Source organism: Astatotilapia calliptera, chromosome 5, assembly GCF_964374335.1.
Source record: "Astatotilapia calliptera chromosome 5, fAstCal68.1, whole genome shotgun sequence".
NCBI classification, from domain to species: Eukaryota; Metazoa; Chordata; class Actinopteri; order Cichliformes; family Cichlidae; genus Astatotilapia; species Astatotilapia calliptera.
This window is the reverse complement of record NC_137426.1, coordinates 505,159-529,424: the sequence shown is the minus strand read 5'-3', so window position 1 is coordinate 529,424 and position 24,266 is coordinate 505,159. Positions and strand designations below refer to the sequence as shown.

General features: G+C 46.5%; 1 protein-coding gene and 1 pseudogene across 3 annotated transcripts; both read left to right on the top strand.

The window, feature by feature from the left end:
- The first annotated feature begins 48 nt into the window (after positions 1-48).
- aldh4a1 (aldehyde dehydrogenase 4 family, member A1) lies at positions 49-9,787 on the top strand. 2 transcript variants are annotated; one of them, XM_026166586.2, is made up of 15 exons: positions 49-238; positions 3,146-3,239; positions 3,339-3,431; positions 3,519-3,566; positions 3,705-3,860; positions 3,954-4,103; positions 4,684-4,758; positions 5,323-5,510; positions 6,055-6,128; positions 6,208-6,404; positions 7,626-7,673; positions 7,769-7,921; positions 8,260-8,381; positions 8,510-8,628; positions 8,901-9,787. In XM_026166586.2, the coding sequence occupies exons 1-15, from the start codon at positions 198-200 to the stop codon at positions 9,011-9,013; spliced, it is 1,671 nt and encodes a 556-aa protein (XP_026022371.1). In that variant the 5' UTR covers positions 49-197; the 3' UTR covers positions 9,014-9,787. The 2 variants fall into 2 exon arrangements, with proteins under 2 accessions (XP_026022371.1, XP_026022370.1); XM_026166585.2 differs by lacking the exon at positions 49-238 and adding an exon at positions 1,925-2,519.
- A 5,278-nt stretch (positions 9,788-15,065) lies between these two features.
- Positions 15,066-19,354, top strand: LOC113021623 (nuclear factor 7, brain-like; annotated as a pseudogene). Its single transcript, XR_013909124.1, has one exon. The product of XR_013909124.1 is annotated as a nuclear factor 7, brain-like (transcript).
- Positions 19,355-24,266: the final 4,912 nt, after the last annotated feature.

Here is a 24,266-nt window from a genome sequence, read left to right as displayed (position 1 = left end):
TTGAACGATATAAGTAAACCAGTGTCCCCTTCCCGGTCGCAGTGAGTTGGGATGTGTGTGTAGTCGACGAGGGGGGGTCGGTGTTACCTGAAAGTTGATTCCGATCGTTTATTGATCCATTCTCCGGCCAGATCGGCTCTGCTAGCGGGTCTATAGGCTTTTTCCTTCAGCGTGAATCAGCGGCCTGTGGCGGGAAGATGCTCCACGTGAGGGCGGCCGTGTGTCGGTCCTGGAGGGGGTAGGTCTGCGCATGTCTCCCGCACGAGACTCCTTGAGTTCTGCAGCATGTCATTTAGCTAATTAGCCTCCTCAGGGCCTCCGACTCCGATAACCTGATCGATAACCGATGCTGTAACGGGACGGATCATGCGTGGAGGTCCAGGCTGGTCGTGTGGGGCGGTAACGGTCCAGTGGGTCGCTTGTGACAGGTTTACAGGTTATGTAATGACACCTGACCGGCAGCTGCTGCCTGAACTGACTGCACACAAACTTGAACCAAGTACTTTTACTCAAGTACTGTACGTTTAATACTACTTTCATAATCCAACACATTCAGGGAAATGGAAGGGAGCACATGTAAGAAGACACCTGCTAGACATTGTTACTGTTGGATGTTCCATTCTCTAGGGCAGAAATACCGTGGTAACTCGCACATCTCATGGAGGAATAAACCACATACACGTTGTTAGAGTTTTACTTCAGAGGCACACGCCTTCCTCACACACTTCCGTATTTATACCTTTCAGATTAAGAGCACATACATATATGATAGGGCAACAGTTACCTTTCGCACCTCCGGTGGTGCCATCTGGGTACCACTCCATTAATCCCGGAAGATCTTTAAGAATACATTTTATTACGCCATTTACCTGAAAGGTGTGTTTACCCGAGAGGCTCAGATGAAAACAAACAAGATATCTTACAAACATTTGATAAAGAAGTCAGTGTGTAAACTTGGTGTCAAACAGCTGGTTCCAGGAGCCACAACCAAAGGGACCAGTCCAGGCCGGAGGGCGTGGAAAAATACCTAAATTCAATTCAGTTTTATTTGTACAGTAATCACAGCAACAGTCATCTCAAGGAGCTTTATAACGTGAGGTGAATAACATGAGCAAGCACTTGGTGGCAGTGGGAACAGGAAGAAACCCTTCAGCCGTGTAGTGCTGCGCAAATAAAGCAATGAACCAGCAATGAACCATTTCACCAACTGTACTGAAAATCGGTTCATTCATGCAAAGCGTCGTTTCAGTGACATCTAGTGGTGAAAAAGGAGACAGCGTAACAATGTTGAACTAATGGTGCTGAGTGTAATGAAGGTCTGCGTGGACGATGAAACACAATTTTGCAAAGATGGATGGTCTGTGGATTCTGTAAACTGCTGTTATGTAGTAGTTTGAAGAAGGCGTGCCGGGGAAACGGAGGATGTGAGGGATGGTGTGGTTGTTTCCATGGGATCGAGATTTTAATGACAAACAATCATTTTCCACTGTTTTTGTTTCTTTTCTTGTTGAAAATGTCTCCAGCTTTCAAAAACGCACATTCACACGGCACTGAGGCGATACAAAGCGTTATCGACGGTTTCGACCAATCATGTGATTTATTCAGGGGACCTCATTGGTCACATGTGATTTTCCACACTGAAGCAGTGGTTCAAGGAAAATGCACCTTGGAAGCTTTGGAGTATCGATGTCATGCTGCCTTCACCGCCTGGTTTTATGGCGTGGCCTGCAGTGCACGTGTAATGACACGTTCACCTGTACAGTCAGTCATTTACATTAAAAGCACACGTGGCACCGCGGGCTCTCTTCAGATCACACCGGCCTTATGTGGGCCGTTAAAACGGGGAGTTTCAGGGGTGTCGATGACTCTGGGTTTACAGTGCAATTAAGTAGCAACAGAGCTTTCAAAATAGGAGTGATGAGGATTCTGAATTATGGATGGTTTTGTTGTCCTGTCTGAGTGAAATGATGATATTTGAGCTCCAGGTGAATCTGTAGCCTCGCCTGGGTAACCTCTGTATGTGGCAATCCTGAGTCTTTACATTAAGGTCAGTTCTGAAGTTCAACCTGACATACGTACCACACGAACGCCACGTGTGTTAATCAAAATCAGAAGAGCTGCTTGTTAACGTTAAGGTACTGCTACACGGGATTACCTGCTCGTTAAGGTCATCCACTGCGTTTCGCATGAGTTTCACTGAACGGGCTCAGATTCATTTTGCTGTCATCGTTTGGGCCGCAGAGCCACATGGGTGTGTGTGAATGCCCGACATGCCGCCAGCCGGCGTGTCGCCGCCTCCTCCTCCAATGCAAACAGCAGCTGGCCGACCTTCTGCTCAGAGTTCAGACGGGTTAATCATAGATGAAGGAGGCGCTGCAGCGATCCGGCTCAGCTGGATCCAGCTGGAATAACCAGGTCGTGAGAAACATCAGCAAACAGCGCGGCTCTACAACGGCCTCGGTTCATCTTCCTCTCACGCACACCTGCACAGATAAACAACAGACCCAGCAGAGAAACATGTAAGTCTGTAATGTCAGTGCTCTGAGACGCTCGGGAAACCGCGGCAACTGATGCAACCACCAATAGGAGGAAGGATGCGTGTGATTGACATGTGGGGGGGGGCGACACATTAGGGGGTCGCAGAGAAGAAGAAGAAGCTGTGACGTGAAGACATGGAGGTCCTGACAGACGGCTTCCCTTCAGTCAGCTCATCCCTGTGACAGCAGAAAAGCTGCAGAGAGGAGAGTGTGTGTGTGTGTGTGTGTGTGTGTGTGTGTGTGTGTGTGTGTGTGTGTGTGTGTGTGTGTGTGTGTGTGTGTGTGTGTGTGTGTGTGTGTGTGTGTGTGTGTGTGTGTGTGTGTGTGTGTGGCAAGGTTTTTCTGCGCAGTGTACCAGGGGCACGGAGAAAAGTTGTCGTACCATAGGTACGAGGAGTGTGTGTGTGTGTGTGTGTCTTTGGTTACTGATTAGCTGCACAGTTCAGGAGTCCAGCATCCTCCCAGTGGGACCAGTTTGATCAGCTCAAATCCAGCTGCTCCAGGCTGGTTTTATGTACCCTGATGTGTGTGTGTCTGTGTCTGTGTCTGTGTGTGTGTGTGTGTGTGTGTCTGTGTCTGTGTGTGTGTGTGTGTGTGTGTGTTTGCAGGTTTAAGACGTTCCCCTGTGCAGCTGTGGAGGTGAAGAATGAGCCGATCCTGAGCTTCAAAGAGGGCAGCCATGAGAGGGTGGAGCTGCTGAAGGTCTGAGCTCACTCTGCTCCTCCTCACCCTCTCCTTCTTCTCACTCCTTCGCCCCTCCCTCACCCCTCTCACTCCTTACTCCCTGCTGTGTGTCTGCAGGCCTTGGCGAGCCTGAAGGGGAGGACGGAGGAGATCCCGTGTGTGGTGGGAGACGAGCACGTGTGGACCAAAGACATCAGATACCAGCTCTCTGTGAGGAAACGCTGGTCGCTCAGTCTGGTCACGTTTACCTTTAGCGCACGCTGAGGGGTCACCGCTCTCTCTCCTTTCCTCTTGCAGCCCTTCAATCACTCACACAAGGTGGCGAAGTTCTGCTACGCTGACAAGGTGAGCTCATCGCAGGTCTGAGTGACGGAGGTGCAGCGTGACGGGACTCCTGCCCTCTAATCGTGACGCGTCCGTGCTCTCGGGGCAGAAACCCTGGTTGTCAGTATGTTTTGGTCATGTCCTCTGTGTCCCGTGCAGGAGCTCATCAACAAAGCCATCGCGGCGTCTGTGGCGGCGAGGAAGGAGTGGGACCTGAAGCCCGTCGAGGACCGAGCTCAGATCATCTTCAAAGCCGCCGACGTCATCAGCGGACCCAGGAGAGCCGAGATCCTGGCCAAGACCATGATCGGACAGGTACGGTAGGTGCGAGCCGGGGGGCGGTGACGGATTAACGAGGGGCGTGTCCTTACAGTTGTTTCCCTTGTTGTCTCGTTTGTGGGCGTTCAGGGGAAGACGGTGGTGCAGGCGGAGATCGACGCCGCCGCGGAGCTCATCGACTTCTTCAGGTTTAATGCCAAACACGCCATCGAGCTGCAGCGGCAGCAGCCGCTGGACGCAGAGGGAAGCACCAACACGCTGCTGTACCGAGGCCTGGAGGTAAAAATCAGGTTACATCGTGACTTCCTCGCGTAGGAGACCCGGCCACCCGACGCGGGATGTCCCAACGCTGACGTCAGCAGACGATTGATGAATTCACAGCTCGACCGTCAGCTGTTTCTGTTTGACCGTGAACTCGGAGTCACATGCTCACGCTGTGGTGGCGTTGGTTTGGAACAACCTGCTCGTTAAAGCGAGCCACGTGTTCAGTATGACTCGAGAAGAAGCGCCGTGTGTATGAAGGAGGCTGAGAGTTAGCTGTAGCAACAACAGAAACACATTTTACTCTGCACAACATGACATCACTTCCTGCTGTCGCCATAAGTGGAAGCGCGATGATTTTGTGTAGTCCAGCGCTGGACCTGCTGTGAAGCGCTGGTCACGGCGATGATTATGATGGTTTTCTTGTTGCGTGTGCTTTTTTTTTTCTGTGAACCCGTGAGTGGAAGGAAACGGCGCTCTGGGGCACGTGACATGTGGAACGCCTCCCGTGTCACACGTAACCAGGTGGACCTGTGAGGCGGTGCTTCGTCCTCAGCTCGGCTGCAGCTGACCGCTCTCATGTCTTTGTTTCTTTCAGGGGTTTGTAGCTGCTGTGGCTCCGTTTAACTTCACTGCCATTGGTGGAAACCTGGCGGGCACCCCGGCTCTGATGGTGAGTGTGGTCGTGTCAGCTGACTCACAAAAGCCTCTTTCACCGCCGCGCACTTGGCTCCACTCGGCGTGACTCGGCGCGAGGGGTCGTTATGAGCGACGCGGCCGAGCGTCCCGCGACGTCAGCTGTTTCTGCAGCTCTGCAACTTCACCAACCAGCTGAGATTCAGTGTCTGATGTTCGACTGTGAATTTAACTCACACTGTGTGCAGCCCACTGGTGGCTCCACGTTCTCTTCTGACTTTAATGAACAGACAGTGCGAGGCTGCAGGTGATGCGCCCGACACCTCCCACAGGTCAGATTCAGGTTTAAGGTTCCCAAAGCTCCAAGATGCCGGACGATTTCCCCGTAGTGCCGCCGCTCACGGACCTGACTGCCACGCTCCTTCTGGGGAGAAGTGCATCCATGCTGCGTGATTGATTTGTTTATAATAGACCAGCATGACACTGCTCTTAATAGAAGCAGCTGTATTTATTAATTCGCTTTTTAATAAAGTTGTCCTGTTTCAGCTGTGGCTGATGGAGGATCTCTCCCTGATCTGTGGACTGTTTTCATGTCTTCCAGGGTAACGTCGTCCTCTGGAAGCCGAGTGACACCGCCATGTCTGCCAGCTACTCTGTGTATAAAATCCTCAGGGAGTGCGGCATGCCGCCAAACATCATCCAGTTCTTGCCCGCTGACGGCCCCGTGTTCGGAGACGCCGTCACCGCCTCGGAGCACCTGGCAGGCATCAACTTCACCGGCAGCATGCCGTAAGGATGTTTACGACTGTTTCCACACAAGAATGTCCTGCAGAGTCTAAACATTCAATCTCTGAATCTCGCTGTGCACCAAAACTGGAGCTCCGCCTTCTTGGACGCTCTGTTAGTACAGTGACCTCACAGCAGTTATTGATCAGATCATTAAAATACTCCAGAAGACTCCACAGGTTCAGTTCAGGTGAAGCTGTGTCAACCAAAAAGGCCACGCCCCTAATAATAACAAGCAGTTTAAACAGGTGAGATGTAAAAACATTGTCCCCTCCCACAGGTGTCAGCTTGTCTCTGACTCCTGTTAAAGGACTGAGCAGCATATAAAACTGTGACGCTCGTCCTTCTTTCATTCAGCCGTTATAACAGTTGTTATAAATGTTAACATGCTGACTCGCTGCCGGCGCCTCTGCTGGATGTCCGTGGAACTGCAGTTTCAGCTTGATTTGTCAGCGTGTCCGGTTCTTTCAGCTTTGTCAGAGTTGATGAGTGAAACGTCTTTCGTCCTCCGCCTGTACGTCTCTTACAAACGGTTCTGTGTTCGTAGGACGTTTAAGCGTCTTTGGAAGCAGGTCGCGCAGAACCTGGACATCTACAGGACTTTCCCTCGACTGGCAGGAGGTCAGGAGCGCTCCTCGCTGTCTGCTCTCACTACTGTCTTTAAAAGCAGCTCGTGTCCATCACTTCTTTGTGCTTTCAGAGTGCGGGGGGAAGAATTTCCACTTCGTCCACACGTCAGCGGAGGTCCAGAGCGTTGTGACGGGAACCATTCGCTCGGCGTTCGAGTACGGAGGTCAGAAGTGCTCGGCCTGCTCGAGGATGTACGTACCGGACAGCCTGTGGCCGCAGATCAAAGAGCAGCTGCTCGCCATCCACAAGGACATCCGAGTGGGCGACGTGAGTACAGAGAGCTGCTGCGTGGTCAGGAGCGGCTTTGCTCGCTTCAGATTTCATGTAACACGTTCAGTTTGGTTTTTATCTGTTTGGGCTTTTTTAATAACGTCAGCCGAGAATCAGAACGGGTCATTGAAAACCTCTTTGTGAAGGACGACTCGGATCTAACATCGCTCGCTGACAAACCTTAGACACGTGTGGACGAATCGCCCGCATGTTGAGACAAGTGTCGTGGTGCCGGCTTCACACAGACCCACTAATGTAAGCTGAGTTCAAGTCCCAGTGTAAAACTGGGACAAATGGGCATCCTCTATCCTCCTCTACTCCTCTGTTGTTTGTTTTTAAGTAAAGCAGGCGTTGTAAATACACAGAGCAGCTCTGCCACAAAGAGATTTACCCATTAAATTCTTAAATGACACAGCAGCCTTCAGGATTAGTGGTTAAGCTAACATCACCTGGATTATTTCTCTATTCAAATGCAGAGGGATGAGTTGGCTGACACACAGTGACAAACACGCTGCTCCCTGACTTCTCCCAGCAGGCTCCTGTGGTGGTGGGGAGACCAGCTGTTCTGTGTGTTTGGAAAAAGAAACGCCCGCTGTCCCAGCTTTACACCAGGACTTGAACGCAGCTTACATCTGTGCGAAGCGGGCAGCATTAATCTGTGTCTTTTGACCGCGTGTGGATGTGGCGTGTCCTGTGCGTATCAGCCGATTCGTCCGTGCGTGTTTGAGGTTTTGTGGGCGAGTTGCAGATGTTAGCGTCGTTTCAGACGTGCACACAGAAGCGGTTTGAAAAGTCTGAGCTGTTCATAAGTGATCAGGATTAGATGTTCATTAATTCAGTTTTCAGTTGTGCCAAATTACAACAGGGAGCTTTATACTGTAAGGTCGACCCTACAATAACACAGAGAGAAAAAGCCAACAATCATGTGACCCCCTATGAGCAGCACTTTGGCAACAGTGGGAAGGAAAAACTCCCTTTGAACAGGAAGAAACCTCCAGCAGAACATCCAGGTGATTCAGCCTGACGTGCAGAAGCATGCAGTCATGTTCACTCTCACGTCCTGCATTATTTGAGCGTTAATGATTTGCAGCAGGTGACTCAGTCAGCCGTGGGCCACAAACAGGACGTGGGGGCGGTCCTAAAGTTTCGCTCTGAGCAGGTTTTAAGTGCAAGAAGTGCGTGATGTTTGAGTCTCACTGATTTCCTCTGTTTTGTCAGCCTGTCGAGGACTTCAGCACCTTCTTATCAGCCGTGATCGACGACAAGGTAAACATCCCGTTGCTCGGAAACAACAAAAGTCTCAGTGTTAGTATGTCGGTGGGTGTACGTCATGAGCCCCGTTTGCTCGTCACCTCCTGCAGTCGTTTGGGCGGATAAAGAAGTGGCTCGAACGCGCCAAGTCTTCCCCAAACCTGAAAGTCATCGCCGGAGGAAACTGCGACGACAAGAAGGGCTACTTCGTGGAGCCGACCATCATCGAGACCAGAGACCCGCAGGACGCCATCATGAACGAGGTACGGGCCGCAGTAACCGTCTCCCTGCTTCCTGTGTGCATCCTTCATGAGTCCTTGTTTACAGTTTCATGTATGTAGCTTGGCGAGCGCGCACAGGCGTGTCGACGAGCTTGTCTCAGGTCTGTTAGCGACACAATGTTTGACAGCGAGCACAAGTATGAAGTGATGCTGCGTGAGCGTCCATGTTGTTTTTAAAACCCCACCGCGAGTGTCACGCATCATTATTACCTCAGCTGCTTTCCTCGCGATGGCATGTTGTCATGTTCACAGCATCTGCGTGTGTCCGCCTTCCTGATCCCGTGTTTCTGCGTGTTTAAATGAACACGCGTGTTCTGCAGGAGATCTTCGGGCCCGTCCTCGCCGTTTACGTTTATCCTGAGAAGGACTACAGAGAGGTTCTGCGGCTGATCGACGCCACGTCGCCGTACGCGCTGACCGGAGCCGTGTTCGCCAAGGACGAGTAAGGCTCGCCCTCAGCCACTTCCTGTTTGACTGTCAGTGGGTTACAGTGAGAAAGAGGCGGAGCTCTAACAGCAATGGATTCAGAGGAAGTTTGAACTCTGTGTGTTCTGGTTGTTTCCGTCACAGGAAGGTGATCGACGAAGCCTCCAGCGTGCTGAGGAACGCCGCGGGAAACTACTACATCAACGACAAATCCACCGGCTCCATCGTGGCTCAGCAGCCGTTCGGGGGCGCCAGAGCTTCAGGTTAGCGTCGCCGCTGCTCTGACCTCAGCTGGAGCGTAACAGAGTACATTTACTCGAGTACTTCCTGTTTTGCCGACGGTTTCTTATGTCTGATCAGAATATCGCAGATATGTCTGAAATATTTGTCAACGCCTGTTACACGTGTTACGTAGTTTGTCCACCAGAGGGCACTTTACCTGTCGGGAACGCCAAACAACGACTCCGAGCAAAACGTAAGCGAGGACCAGACGACGTGTGACCATAAGTTTAGTGCTGTTTGCTTTGTGTGGCAGGTACAAACGACAAACCTGGAGGTCCTCACTACGTCCTCAGGTGGACGTCTCCGCAGACCGTGAAGCGGACGCACGTCCCCCTCACAGAGTGGAAGTACCCCTACATGGGCTGAGGAGGAGTCCGTCCGTCCGCTGAGACCACGCGCGGCCCGATCACCTCCTCGTCTCGCTGCACTGAACGTGTCTTCATCCTAACACGGCTGCTTTTCTAATCAATCATGGTAGAGTCATCAGTGAGGTCCTGTGAGCACGGCAGGTTCAGGTGTGCGGCTCAGGCCTCAGCTGAGATGATCGGTTCATTAATCAGTCGGTATCTGTCCTGTTAAGAGTTATCATTGGTTTAGAGTTCGTGATTTAAAACTCTAGTCGAAGTCTCAGAGATCTGCGTCCGTTTCCTGTTTTAGAGTTTTTTCCATTTCTGTGTGACCTCATTTCCTGTGTGACGTAGAAATAACTTCCTGTTTGAGAGCGCAGACAGTGGCTGTGTCCCAATTAAGAGACTGCACGCTTGAAGTACGCAAAGCTGTGTGTAAGGTGTCTCGCGGTTAGTATCATGGTTGCTAGGCAACCTGAACAGCGTATACCGTCCCATTTCACAAGCCTCTCGCTTCCACAGTTCTCGTACTTGTAGTGCGCACCGTACGTAGTGCGCACCGTACGTAGTGCGCGTACTTCTAGCGTGCAGACCCTAAATGGGACACAGCCAGTGAGCGTCACCTGCAGCAGAGCCCACACTGACTCGTCATCGGGCTGCAGCACAGATGTCCGTCCCTGCCGGTCTGGACTCGACTCGCGTCCGTTTCTTTGACTCAGAGCTGTGTTTTCAGAACGTGCCTGCCTTAGAAACTCTGATGGTTACTTTTCAACAATAAATAATGGAAACATTTGGTCTGTTATGCTCCTTGTGTTTGCTCAGTCTCACTTCAACAGTATGCACACACATCTATATACCTGCAACACATCAAGTTCATCAGGGAGGATATGAAAAGTGGCAGGTTAGACGTCAGGTTTCCATCAGTGATGGGAACGCCTAAAAGCTGATGTAAAGCTACGCATGCAGATCAGTATTTAAGGTCTGTTGCTGTTGCGCTCACAGAGGGAAGGTAAAGGCTTGTAGATGTAAATCTGAAACAAGCTCTCGTAACTGCATGGCACTGGATTGGCTTTGCTGACGGTGAGAATTACCTGATAGGAGGCTGCTTGCAGCCAGAAATACTGCAATGCTGCATCGGAGACTTCTGCTATTATACGAGCACTTCCAGGACAGAGATCATGATGGGATGGTAGATGGCGCTGCGCAGCAACCAGTAGCACCGACGTGACAAAGCCACGCACACGATCACACGAAGGGGTCTGCAAGTGAGAAGGACAGCTGCACAGTGAGATTTACAGTGAGGCCAAATATTTATTTATCATTTCAAGTAAAAACTGACATGAAATCTTGAGGTGGTCTTATAGCAACATTAGATTTTTTTAATGTCTAAAAATGTTTTCAAGGACAAATATGCCAAATAAAAATGTTGTGCTCCTCTTTTACAGCACTTTACAAAGTACGTGGACTTCTCAGTGTTTGCATCCAAGAACACGTGATTTGTTTGTGGACTCGTTTCTTATCAGTCTCTTTGTACTTGACAAGATCTGCAATTAACAGAATAATTACAACAACATTTTATGGATGTTTTGAAAGACATAAATCAACATTACATTTAATGTAGTCAAAGATGAACAGCAGATGGGAGTTTATTATAAACCAAGTAATCTGTTACACACTTGGACGTGTTTTATATCAATTTTATTAAATATATTATGGCTTAAATGTACAAGAACCGTTATATACAATTACATAATTAACCCAAGTAATAGTAGTTTTCTACTATTGTAAGCCCGATTAATCGAACAATAACATTACTGATCATATTAAGTACATATTTTTACACATGTAGGAGGTCAATTTCATTATTTTACGTTACGTTTCTGTCCTGTTCGAGCCGCGACATCCATCATACCGAGCAAAATGTCCCGTATGTTGCAATGCCACTTTCTGACCAACAGATGGCCCCAAAATCTAATTTTACTGTGATTTTGTCCTGGTCTTTGTTTTAGACGAGGTATTGATTGAAATTAATACCAAAATTTTACTGCATTTTTGTTAAAAGAAATGAACATACAGCACATGTTTAAACTATGTCCAGCTGGCTGTGCGTTGTGCTTCGGCATGCCAGAGGTGGCCTTATTTGATGGTCAAACAGTTGGCAACCATTCAGTGCTGTGATGGTTTCCCACAAACGTAGTGAAGTCTGTGGTTTACAGCAAACTAAAGAGGTCGAACAGGCTGGAAGGACAAAAACTCAGAGCTTTAAAGAATTCATTTCTAACATATTTTATTTAAAGCAGCGGTCTCCAACCTTTTTGCGCTACGGACCGGTTTATGCCCGACAATATTTTCACAGACCGGCCTTTAAGGTGTCGCGGATAAATACAACAAAATAAAACTAGTACTGGTACAGAAAAAAAGCAAAATGTATTCATAACACACGTGAAAAGACCCAGGAAAACCGAGTTAACGATAAAAACGATAACAAAATAACGCTGAAAACCGATAAAAACCCTGAAAACCACACATTTCACACCTGAGCCTCAACTCTCGCGGCCCGGTACCAAACGACTCACGGACCGGTACTGGTCCGAGGCCCGGGGGTTGGGGACCGCTGATTTAAAGCATCATTTCAGCTCAGACCTGTGACCTCCATCAGTGGCCACCAGAAACTTTCAGTCTGCTGGAAATCCAGGTGAGTTTCTCACCTGAGGCCGTCATTACTGTGTGTATAAACCAGCTGATTGCTGCAAAGGAAGAGGCAGCAAAACCAGACAAACAGCTGCAGGTAGAGGCGGAGCAACGCCTGAAAAATGTGAAGTCAGAGGTCATGTTACTAAAGAAAGTGAAAGTGAGAGCGCAGCAGCAGAGCTGCAGTCGAGTCCTGTTAGGGTCTAAGAGAGGATTCACCAGAGTCCATCAGGTTTCTCTCAGCAGCAGTGCTGAGTGCATCACACTTCCTGTTTCTGATGACTCAGATGACTTCATGCTGACTCGTCACAGTCACATTGGTTCAATACAAATGGGCTCATTTAGCCATAGATCCGCTGTAGAAACATCTGCTGTTTGAAACTGTCTCACTGCGGCACTGATCAGGAGTGACCTGATCAATCCAAATATTGAATCCACTGGTACTGGATCGATACCAGCATGACCGGTTTGTCTCCTGCTGGTGTAGTGCATGGCCCCGTTCATCAGAAAGTAGACATGTCTGTGCAGACACCTCTCATGCACGCCCTTCCTCCCTACTCTGCTTACTTGCCCGGTGGTCATGTGACGTTCAGGCTGCAGTGAGTGTTGTGTTACTTTACAGCTGTAAATGAAAACGCTGCAAACATCGTGCATGTTAGAAGAACATTCTCCACTGTGGCACCAACATATATAAAGACATGGAAGAGCACAAAGAGAGGAAGCTTTGTCACAGAGAGCGTTACGGAGCAGCAACAGACTCAAAGACAGACCCGTGAATCAGAGACTGTCAGTCCTTTCACACAGAGAACCATCGTGTAGCTCACAGTGGCGTTTCCGTCATGGCTGATGTTTGCATTTTATTTACAGCCACATTTAAACTACAGAAGCTAAGCTGAGAGCTTTGGAGACACATTTACGTCCAGCTCTCCAAAACCCAGCTTCAAAATAAAAGCTGAGCTGTGTTTTATTGTGTTGAATCATTATTGTGGAAGGTAAAAGTCACAGTGATTTAGTGCTCAGAATTTGAACACTGATGATTATCCAGTCTTTCACAATAACAACAATAGAACTCGAGGCCTTTATTGTGATGCAGTACGAAGATTTGTGATGTATTTGTCGCTTAATGGCCAGAGTTTTGTTAGCAGAGCTGTTCTTCTTTAAGGATCAGTGTTTCTCAGACTTGATTTTTATCATGAACTTAAAAACAGGAAGTTAAGTTTGAGTTAAATAAAGGGTGGTGCAATCTTCATCATCAGTTTTCTTCAATGCTGTTTAGATTCAGGGTCCCAGAAGATGCTGGGTGAGAGCCAGGGCACATCCTGGACACGTCGTCCGTCTGTTGTAACGCCAATACTACAATTATATTTTACATGATTGTAATATTACTGGATAATATCCTCACATTTTAGACATACAGCATAAAGTAATATGACATGTTCTCGTATGGTTCCTCCATGGTGTTTATCTGGAGCTGATCACTAGCTAAGACACCCAGGAAAGGTTTGCCCTTAATAACTCTTCTGTTAACAGTGCTAGTTCTAGTATTCAGTACCAGAACCGAACCCAAGTGCAGAAACCCAGAGCACAGGCAGGAGAGCTTAGCCATAGCTACGTCCACGGCTCCGCGTCCACACAAGCGTTTTCAGTCATTTTCACAGAGTTGTGCGTGAACACTGAAACAGCTGCAAACGCTGACGTTCCAGTGCTGCGCATGCGCCTGCCTCATTTCTGTCTGCCGCTTATTTACTTTCCTGCTCTTTGAAACGTCGCAGGAAAAGCAGCGAGTTTTTCAAATGGACTAACAATGAAGTGGAGTCGTTGCTGCGAGTAACACAAAAGTACAAAGTTGCAAAAGCGAGTGAGAATTAAAGAATGTGAAGAAAAGCTCTCTGGAGCGCGTGCAGACGCACGATCTGATATCCTCGTGTTGGTGTTGTTCCCACATCATCATACTAAATGTTGTTCCAGGATCAACATTGCAAGTGACCAATCAGAATGTTGTGACGTCATACTTTTGCGACTTCGGGAAAAACCGCCTCTGTCCGCCAATCAACGGACCCTGACCCTGACCCTTTAATAAACAGTAAGCAGAACTGATATTGTCCTTGCAACATTGGAATTTCATAAATGCACGAATGGCTTGGCGTGCAAAAGAATAACGTCACAACAATGTGATTGGTCAGTTGCAATGTTGATCCTGGAACAACATTTGCATGATGATGTGGGAACAACACCGACACGAGGATATCAGATCATCCTGTGCAGACTGATGTTAATCTTTAATAGGGCTGTCAAACAAAACAGCTGCTGTGTAACGCCCTCCGCTATCTTTGGTTTTTGTTTTTTGTTTGTTTTTTTGCCTGTCCCGTTCGGCTCTTTTGCATCAGAATTATTGTCTAAAGGCGAAGAAAGATGCCCAACAGATTTACTTCAATTTACTTTACCAAATAGACCATAACCAAGTGGCCGGCATAGTGTACAGGAACATCTGTGCCGAGTATAACCTGGAAGTCCCGAGGTCAAAATGGGAGACGCCCCCAAGGGTGGTGGAGAATGACCGAGCTAAGATCCTGTGGGACTTCCAGATACAGACGGACAAAATGGTGGTGGCTAACCAACCGGACATAGTGGTGGTAGACAAACAGAAGAAGACGGCCGTAGTGATCGATGTAGCGGTTCCGAATGACAGCAATATCAGGAAGAAGGAACACGAGAAGCTGGAGAAATACCAAGGGCTCAGAGAAGAGCTCGAGAGGATGTGGAGGGTGAAGGTAACGGTGGTCCCCGTGGTAATCGGAGCACTAGGTGCGGTGACTCCCAAGCTAGGCGAGTGGCTCCAGCAGATCCCGGGAACAACATCTCTGTCCAGAAGAGCGCAGTCCTGGGAACAGCTAAGATACTGCGCAGGACCCTCAAGCTCCCAGGCATCAAACATCACAGTTCAGTCATGCGAGCTCTGAAACAGGAGTGGTGCTCCCAGTCCTTTATGCATTCCAAGGAAGAGGGAGGAATTTACAAACTGATCACCACACATCACGCGCCTCGCTAGGAAACCTAACAGAACAGCGGGTATGCTGTTTTGTGCCCTTGGCATTATCAGCACCTGCAAAGGGAGTCGTCTTCTCCAACTGCTGAGCCTGAAATAAGTTCATCTACTTTTAGAAACGTTCACTGAACAGTCTATTACAGTGTCACAACCAAGCATATGCATAAGCACTTAAATACTTCAAATGAGAATAATGGAAATTTTCTATTACACTACCCAGAAAGTGTAGTAATATCTACTACTGAGAAACACATGTAAAGAGTTCAAAACTGACACCTTTTTCTGTCTTTTTAAAAATGTAATCTAAATGTAATGTAAAACTTTTTTTTTTTAATGTAATAAAAAATGTATTTTTTTCTCCCTCAGAGTGCAGACACGCCTGCTGTCAGCTATCTGCGATCAGTTTCTGTGCTCCATCTGTCTGGATGTGTTCACTGATCCAGTCTCTACACCATGTGGACACAACGTCTGCAAAAACTGCATCACTCAGCACTGGGACATGAGTCAGAGGTGTCAGTGTCCCATGAGTAAAGAGACTTTCTGCACTAGACCTCGGTTAAGGGTCAACACATTAATCTCTGAGATGGTTGCTCAGTTCAGACGTGAAGCTCAGCAGAAAGCCAGCAGCAGCAGCTCAGAGCAACAAGCTGCCAAACCAGGAGAAGACCCTGTGACGTCTGCACTGGACCCAGACTGAAGGCGCCGAAGTCCTGCCTGGTGTGTCTGACCTGGGTTAGGGTTAGACCGACCAGACACGTGTCTGTGTGCTCTGCTCTGTTTTAGACCACAAGAACCATGAGTTTGTTCCTCTGAGAGAAGAATATGAAGGAAAGAAGGCAGAGCTGGAGAAGACAGAGGCTGAGATTCAGCAGATGATCCAGAAGAGATGACTGAAGATTATGGAGATCAAATAGTCAGTGAAGATGAGTAAAGATGCTGCAGACAGACAGAAAGCAGAAGGTGTTCAGGTCCTCAGGGCTCTGAAGGAGTCTGAGAGACGCCTGAAGGAGCTCATGAAGGAGATCGAAGACAAACAGGAAACTACAGAGAAACAGGCTGAAGGTCTCATCAAAGATCTGGAACAGGAAATCTCTGAGCTGATGAAGAGAAGCTCTGAGGTGGAGCAGCTCTCACACTCTGAAGACCACCTCCACCTCCTCCAAAGCTTTTCGTCCCTGAAAGCTGCTCCACCCACCAAGGACTGGACAGAGGTCAGAGTCCGTCCACCATCATATGAGGGGACTGTGGGGAGAGCTGTGGCTCAGCTGGAGGAGACACTCAGGAAACTCATGAAGAAGAAGCTGGTTGAGGCTGCAGAGCTGAAGAGGGTCCAGCAGCATGAGGTGGATGTGACTCTGGATCCTGATACAGCTCATCCTAAACTCATCCTGTCTGATGATGGAAAACAAGTGTATCACAGTAATGTGAAGAAAAATCTTCCAGACAACCCAGAGAGATTTTCTCAGTGTTTAATGTTTAAGGAGAGCAGAGTTTCTCTTCAGGCAGATTTTACTTTGAGGTTCAGGTTAAAGGAAAGACTGAGTGGACTTTAGGAGTGGCCACAGAGTCGATCAACAGGAAGGGTCAACTCACAGTGAGTCCTCGACACGGTTTCTGGACTGTGTGGCTGAGAAATGGAATTAAGTATGAAGCCAATGCTAGCCCTCCAGTCCTTCTCTCTCTTCAGCCCGGTCCTGAGAAGGTGGGGGTGTTTGTGAGGAGGGTCTGGTCTCCTTTTGTGATGTAGATGCTGCAGCGCTTATCTACTCTTTTACTGGCTGCTCTGCACCTCTGATCATCTGTCAGTCACACTGAGCTGATCAACAGCTGATTTTATTTGATAAACTGATTTTTAGGGATGGGTACCGGTGCCGGTTCTGACATAAACATTAGTAACCAGACTGAAAAGCAGCGCTCATTTCGGTGCTTTATTTCGGTGCTTTATTTTCCTGAGCTGTGATACACTTTAGATTCTAGCCAATCGTTTTACGTTTCCGAGGATAGTAGGCGGGCCCAGGTACATACGTTCTTTTAGAGCAGAGCTACAGATTAAAAATATCCAAGGCGAAGCGGTTAAAAGTCTGGCTGTACTTCACAGCAAAAGATGCAAACTCAGCAGCAACAAGTGCTTTAAGCTGATACTGTGATACTGTCAAAGGAGGTAACACCTCAAATCCGATGAAACACCTGGCGACGCATAGCGTTTTTTTAAAGCCGAGAAATGCGCCGTATTTGATAGCTTGCTGCGAGACCTCACACCGAGCACATCTACTGCGGGTGTGGTGCCTGTTATCGGACCCGGAGTTAGCAACATCCCCCAAGAACCCGAAGAGGAGAGTCCTGGCCCCTAGCCCTGCCAGTGTAGCAGAAATGATGAGGATGATGATGCAGCAGCAGCCGTTCTTCTCTGCGTGAGTAGCTTAATGTTGTTCGTGTGTGAGTTACGTTGAGTAGGCTAACCACGTTATTACATTAATGCATGTAAGGTGAACTAGCAAACATCATCATAGCTACATGCGGCTGTCTTCTTGTTTGATGGCAGATACTCCCTTCACCCTGGACAAAAAGGCTAAAATGACCAAAGAAAAAGTGTAAAACAGCTGAACATGAGAGGTTTTTGGACAAAGTTTGTGTTTTTTCCATTGTTTAAGCACTGCTTCCAGCCAAGAGTGATACCATATATGCCCCATAGCTGCAGAAAAGGCTAACATTGTTATCTTTTTACAAAAAAACAGCTGAACATGAGAGGTTTTTGGACAAAGTTGGTGTTTTTTCCATTGTTTAAGCACTGCTTCCAGCCAAGAGTGATACCATATATGTCCCATAGCTGCAGAAAAGGCTAACATTGTTATCTTTTTACAAAAAAACAGCTGAACATGAGAGGTTTTTGGACCCATTTTGTGTTCTCCATTCTTTAAGCACCGGCACAGTTTCAAAAGTACCGGTTTGGCACCGGTATCGGATTAAACCTAAACGATACCCATCCCTACAGATTTTGCATATTTGCAAAGTTTGCATATTTCATGATCATTAACATGCACATTTGCATGTTAATGATCATGAAAACTGACCTCACGGCCCATGAGGGATTGTGCAGGACAGCTGGCTGGGATCTTCACCAGGATTTTCAACAAATCCCTCGCACAGGCGACTGTCCCACTCTGCCTGAAGTCCTCCACCATAGTCCCCTTGCCTAAGAAGCCCCACATCACCGGCCTGAATGACTACAGACCGGTGGCACTCACCCCAGTGGTAATGAAATGCTTTGAGAAGCTGGTCCGCAGACACATCACAGCAGCCCTGCCCCGCAGCCTGGATCCACACCAGTTTGCCTACAGAGCAAAAACTGATCCACGGAAGACGCTGTAGCCACAGCACTCCATGCTGCATTAACTCACCTGGAAGAGCATGGTAGCTATGTGCGGATGCTCTTCGTGGATTACTGCTCAGCTTTTAACACCATCCTTCCACACAAACTGGTGGCCAAGCTACAAAACCTGGGGCTTCCATACAGCACCTGCATGTGGATCAATAGCTTCCTCTCGGGCCGTAGACAGAGAGTCAGAGTTGGCCATCACACATCCTCAGCCCTGAGTCTCAGCACTGGCTCACCCCAGGGCTGTGTGCTCAGTCCACTGCTCTACTCTCTCTACACACACGACTGCACTCCTCGCCACCACAGCAACATCTTTGTGAAATTTGCAGATGACACCACAGTGGTGGGGCTCATTTCCAAGGGAGACGAGTCTACGTACAGAGACGAGGTGGAGCAGCTGACGTCATGGTGTAAGGCCAATAACCTCCTCCTCAACACTTCAAAAACCAAAGAACTCATAATAGACTTCAGAAGGAAAAAGGCAGAGATCCAACCACTATTCATAAATGGGGACTGTGTAGAAAGGGTGGCAAGCTTCCGCTTCCTGGGAGTCAATATAGAGGAGAACCTTTCCTGGAGTGTGAACACCTCCGAGCTGCTGAAAAAGGCCCAACAGAGACTGTACTTCCTGAGAATTCTCAGGAGGAATAACATCACACAGAGACTGCTGGTGTCCTTCTACAGAGCCACCATTGAGAGTGTTCTAACTTACTGCATATGCATCTGGTACACTAGCTGCACAGGGGCTCAGAGGAAAGCACTCCAAGGGATCATTAACACCGCCCAAAAGATCACTGGCTGCCCTCTCCCCACACTGGAAGTTCTACACAACGCCCACTGTTTTAAAAAGGCCCAAAACATCATAAAAGACACCTCACATCCTGGCCACTCCCTGTTCGAACTGTTGCCCTCAGGCAGACGGTACAGGGCAATCAGAGCAAGGACTAATAGACTCAAACACAGCTGTTATCCAACTGCAATAACACATCTGAATACTACAAAAAAATGTCCATCACGCCACTCTTGTGTTAATCTATGCACGGTCTGAAGCATGTGTGTGGGAATGTATGTGAATGTTTTACTGTTACATCTTATTAGTATTTTAAGTATTCTATCTATTTTATTTATTGAATTTTATTGTTTTATTTATATTTTGATATTGCTAGGGATGATGCAATGATCGGGGACCATTCTTAATTTCGTTGTTCTCATGACAATGACAATAAAGTTTCTGATTCTGATTCTGATGGTTTCAGTTATCATGCAAATGTCCTGTTTATAAGGTTGGAAACCTGCAGTCAGCTGAGACTGAAGAAGTCACTTGATGATGATGATGATGATGATGATGATGATGATGATGATGATGATGATGATGAAACGCTTCTCCCACTGAAAATGTCAGGTCCAGATGAACAGAATGATATTTTTGGGAGCCTACAGGAAGGTTTACACACCTACAAAGAACAGTTGTAAATAGAGAGCTGTGTGTCTCCTTGGTGTATTGCTCATGCCATTACGTTTTTCTGTTATTCCTAATTTTACATGTTTTCCTGTTGTAATTACTTGAGTTTCAGCAATAAAGCTGCTTTTAAGTTACTTCCCGAGTCCTGTATTTGGAGTTTAACTGAAACCTTGAAAACAGCCCTACAGTTTTATCACTGTTTATTTTAAACTTTTCTGGCTATTGTGTGTAGAGAGAATGACATGCAAACACCACCAAAAACAAAACCACCTTGGTGGAGGTAATTTAAAAACGATCAAGTTAAAAGGTTATTAGGTAAAGAACCTGTGAGGCCCAGGTGGACAATAGCTGGAGTGAACAAGGCTCAGCGTCAGGCTTTAAAATGAATCAAAACTCTGTTTGGGGTTTCTGGCTTTGTTGTTGAAGTGAACAGACTTGCTCAAGATCACTTTCCAGTTCGATTCAACTCAATTGAATTTTATTTATACAGCGCCAAATCACAACACCAGTCGCCTCAAGAAGCTTTATATTGTAAGGTAGACCCTAAAATAATACATACAGAAAGTATGTATTATTCAATCATATGACTCCCTATGAGTACTTTGGCAAAGGTGGTAAGGAAGAACTCCCTTTTAACAGGAAGAAACCTCTGGCAGAACCAGGCTCAGGGAGGGGCGGGGCCATCTGCTGTGATTGGTTGGAAGCCAATGAAGGGAAGGGAAAAAAAAAAGAAATCTGCTCTGTCTTTCTAGTCCCTGTCAGGACTCTTGCTGCAGCATTTTGGATCAGCTGAAGGCTTTTCAGGGAGTTTTTAGGACTTCCTGATAATAATGAATTACAGTCGTCCAGCCTGGAAGTAATAAATGCATGAACTAGTTTTTCAGCGTCACTCTGAGACAGGATATTTCTAACTTTAGAGATGTTGCACAAATGGAAGAAAGCAGTCTTACATATTTGTTTAATATTTGTTTATTTGTTTATTTATAAGGAACCCCATTAGCTTCCACAACAGTGGTTGCTAGTATTCCTGGGGCCCAAGCCATCAAATATCTCCAAATAAAATGTTACAACAATTAGATCTACAGTAAAGTTTTACAATACTGAAATGTAAACATGTGAATATTAAAAATTATATAAAAGCAGAAAACCAAAACAAAACACTCAAACAAAATACACAATTTCCATTACAAGTGATATTACCCTCTACAATTTTTACAAATACATTAAAAACTGCCTAAATAGGCTTTTAAGTAATTTTTAAAATTATGAATTGAAGCCAATTCTCTTATTGCCTCAGGCAACTTATTCCACTGAAACGATGCTCTGAATATAACAGAGTTTTTCAAAAAGTTACTTTTAACACGAGGAATTACTAAATTGTGGTTGGTTGAGAATCGTGTGGCATGATTATGAATTTCATCTGGATACTGCAACTGAGCACAAAAAAAGTGTTGTGTGTTTAACAGTATTGTTTTCTTTAAAAATACAAGTAAGCCATAGTATAATTTAGCTTGTACAGAAAGCCAAGAAAGTTTATCATGCATTTTGTCAATACTTGTATAGTATGAACACCTTAACACTAATCTGGCCGCCCTATTTTGGACTAACTGAAGTCTATTCAGATCTGTCTTATTAGCTGCAGACCAGATGATTGAGCAGTACTCTAGATGAGATAATACTAATGCGTTAATGACATCTTTCATAACTGAAGAAGTAATATAAAAGGAGCATTTCCTAGCTATAGCTATGCCCTGTCCCATTTTCTTAATAACAGAATTGATGTGCTGAGACCATGAAAGGTGGTGGTTTATGGTAACACCAAGTAATTTAATCTGGGTGACCTGTTCTAATGCCGATCCAGCTATGGAAAGGTTTAGTCGTGGACTGTTGATTAAAAGTGCTCTACTTCCTATTAACATGGATTTGGATTTAGTCACATTTATAATCATGTTGTTTTTACTTATCCAATCAAACACGTTCAGCAAATCTAGTTGTAATACGCTTGTCAATTCAGAGTGGCTACTGGCTGAATAAAACATGGTGGAGTCATCAGCGTACATTACAAGATGAGATTTATCCAGGACATACGGCAAATCATTTGTAAAAACTGAGTAGAGAAGTGGACCGTGGCAGCTGCCTTGGGGTAGACCACAGTTCATTTCGCGGCCCTCCGAGAAATAACCATTATAATAAACCTTTTGCCTTCTTCCAGACAGATAACTTTCCATCCAGCACAAAGCAGCTGGTGAAAATCCATAACATTTTAGTTTATCTATCAGTAGATCATGATTTATTAAATCAAATGCAGCACTAAAATCCAGAAATACCACCCCGGCCAAATTCCCTTTATCTAGGTATTTGTACCAGTTATCTGTCATGTGAATGAGAGCTGAACTGGTGGAATAACCAGGTTTGTAGGCATGTTGAAACTGAGTGAGTAACTGATTTTCTATTAGATAATGTTGAATTTGTTCGTAGACAATCCTCTCCATAATTTTACTTAAAATGGGTAGCAGACTGATAGGTCTGCTGTTGACACCATTAAAAATGTCATTCTTGTTTTTAGGAATCGGAATTATTTTCGATTCTTTCCACTGCGATGGAAATAAGCTGCATGCCAGAGATTTATTAAATATGTGACATATAGGAAGGGACACAAACTTGGCTGCAACTTTGAGCAGTTTACTGTCTATGTTATCAGAACCGGAGGATGTATCGTCAGGAAGTGATGTCAATAAGCGCTCTACCATCTGCACGTTCACTGCCTCAAACTTAAATTGGCATAGTTTATTATTCATGATAACATCCTGTATAAGACGACATGATAAGGTGGGATCGCCTTTGCTCATATTAGATTTTAAATTTGTTATTTTATTGCTGTAATAATTCACAAAATAATTGGCAATATCCTTGGCTTTACTTATAAACGTACCACCCGTGTGGATGTGAGGCATCACCGGAGCAAGATCTCTACCCATTATATTATTTAAAACTTTCCACACCTTTTTGCTGTCCTTATTGGCCTCTTTGAGCTTAAGTTGATAATATTCTTTCTTTTTACGCCTATTAAATTTAGTTACTTGATTTCTTAACTCGCGATATCTTGCCCACTCTTGTGGACTGATAGACTTATGTGCTTTTGCTTTTGCTATATCCCTCTCTGACATTGCAACCTTAAGTTCGTTATCTAACCAAGGTGCATAGTTCTTTTTAACAGTAAATCTTTTTAAGGGGGCATGTTTATCAGCCAGGTAGCAAAAGTTTTCAATAAACATAGATAAGGCCCTATCAGGGTCATTCTCGAGGCAGATGTCAGTCCAGTGAATTTCTTTTACGTCATTAATATACTTATCTGCATTGAAATTTCCTTGTCCTTCAATATGTCCTTTTCATGTCCTTCAATATGTGCATTGAAGGACATGTCCTGGTCAAAAATGACTCCAAGGTTCCTCACAGTGTTACTGGAGGCCAAGGTAATGCCATCCAGAGTAAGAATCTGGTTAGATACCATATTTCTAAGCTTTTCAGGGCCGAGTACAATAACCTCAGTTTGATCTGAATTAAGAAGCAGAAAGTTAGCGGCCATCCAGGTCTTTATGTCTTTAAGACATTCCTGCAGTTTAACTCACTGGTGTGTGTTATCTGGCTTCAAAGCTTTTCAGTTGGACTTTGTCACTGTTTAGTTCCCATGTATGTTTCCTGTTTTATTGTGTTAGTCATCTGTCTGTATGTGTTATGTTTAGTTCTACTTCCTGTGTCATTAGTCAGATCTAGTTCAGCTGTGTTCCCACCTGTTTCCATTCATCATCATTATCCAGTCTATTAAACCCTCAGTTTCCCACAGTTCCTTGGCTCGTCATCATCGACTTCTCGTGTGTGTTTTCAGTCTAGCTCTGTCATTGGGGCAGCTAGTATCCAGCTGTCACCTGCTCCTGTGCCTGCTCCCAGGGCAGCTGAGACCTGGTCCACTCCTGCACCCATACCTGTTCCTCGGGTGGCGATAGCTGGTGTCCAGCTAGCTCCTTCGCCTGTCCCTGCTCCTAGGTTGAGAGCGGCCAGGACCCAACACGTCCCTGCACCTGTACCTTCAGGTTCGGCCAGTTCCTCCACCTGTAATGGTTTCAAGGGACGGAAGACCCAGTCCTCAACCTGAGCTCCATCTGCAGCATCCAGTGCTTGCTGCAAGCTACGCGCACCCCCAGCTAGAGCCACCTGAGCCTGCTGTGATCCATGCACAGCCCAGCGTAGGTTTCTGCACCTGCTGGTCCTGCTCTGTCTAAGCCAGAGGTCTGCGCCAAGCTGCACCACCGGCAACCTCAACTGGTCTACAGTGGATCGTCGCTGGCACTGCTGCTGGCCTCCCAGATAAGCTGTAGTGATGCTGCTGACCACGTGGCTGCCCTCCTGAACACTTGTTTCAGACTCCGCCCCATTCATCCTTTGTTTTGGTCCTCTCTTTCCATTCCCACACACCGGACCGTGACAATGACAAAGTACAGAGCAACAGAGCACTGGAGGAACCAGTAAGTCAACAGATATAACGAGGCCAGTAATGAATTATAAACAGATCCGAAAAAGGAGAATGACCGATTAAGATAAGAAATTCACCACCTGGGTCACAAGATCAACTCCAAACTCGATACGCTTGTGAGAGACATGCTGAGCTTGTCTGACCATGTAGCTGAAGTGGAAACGAT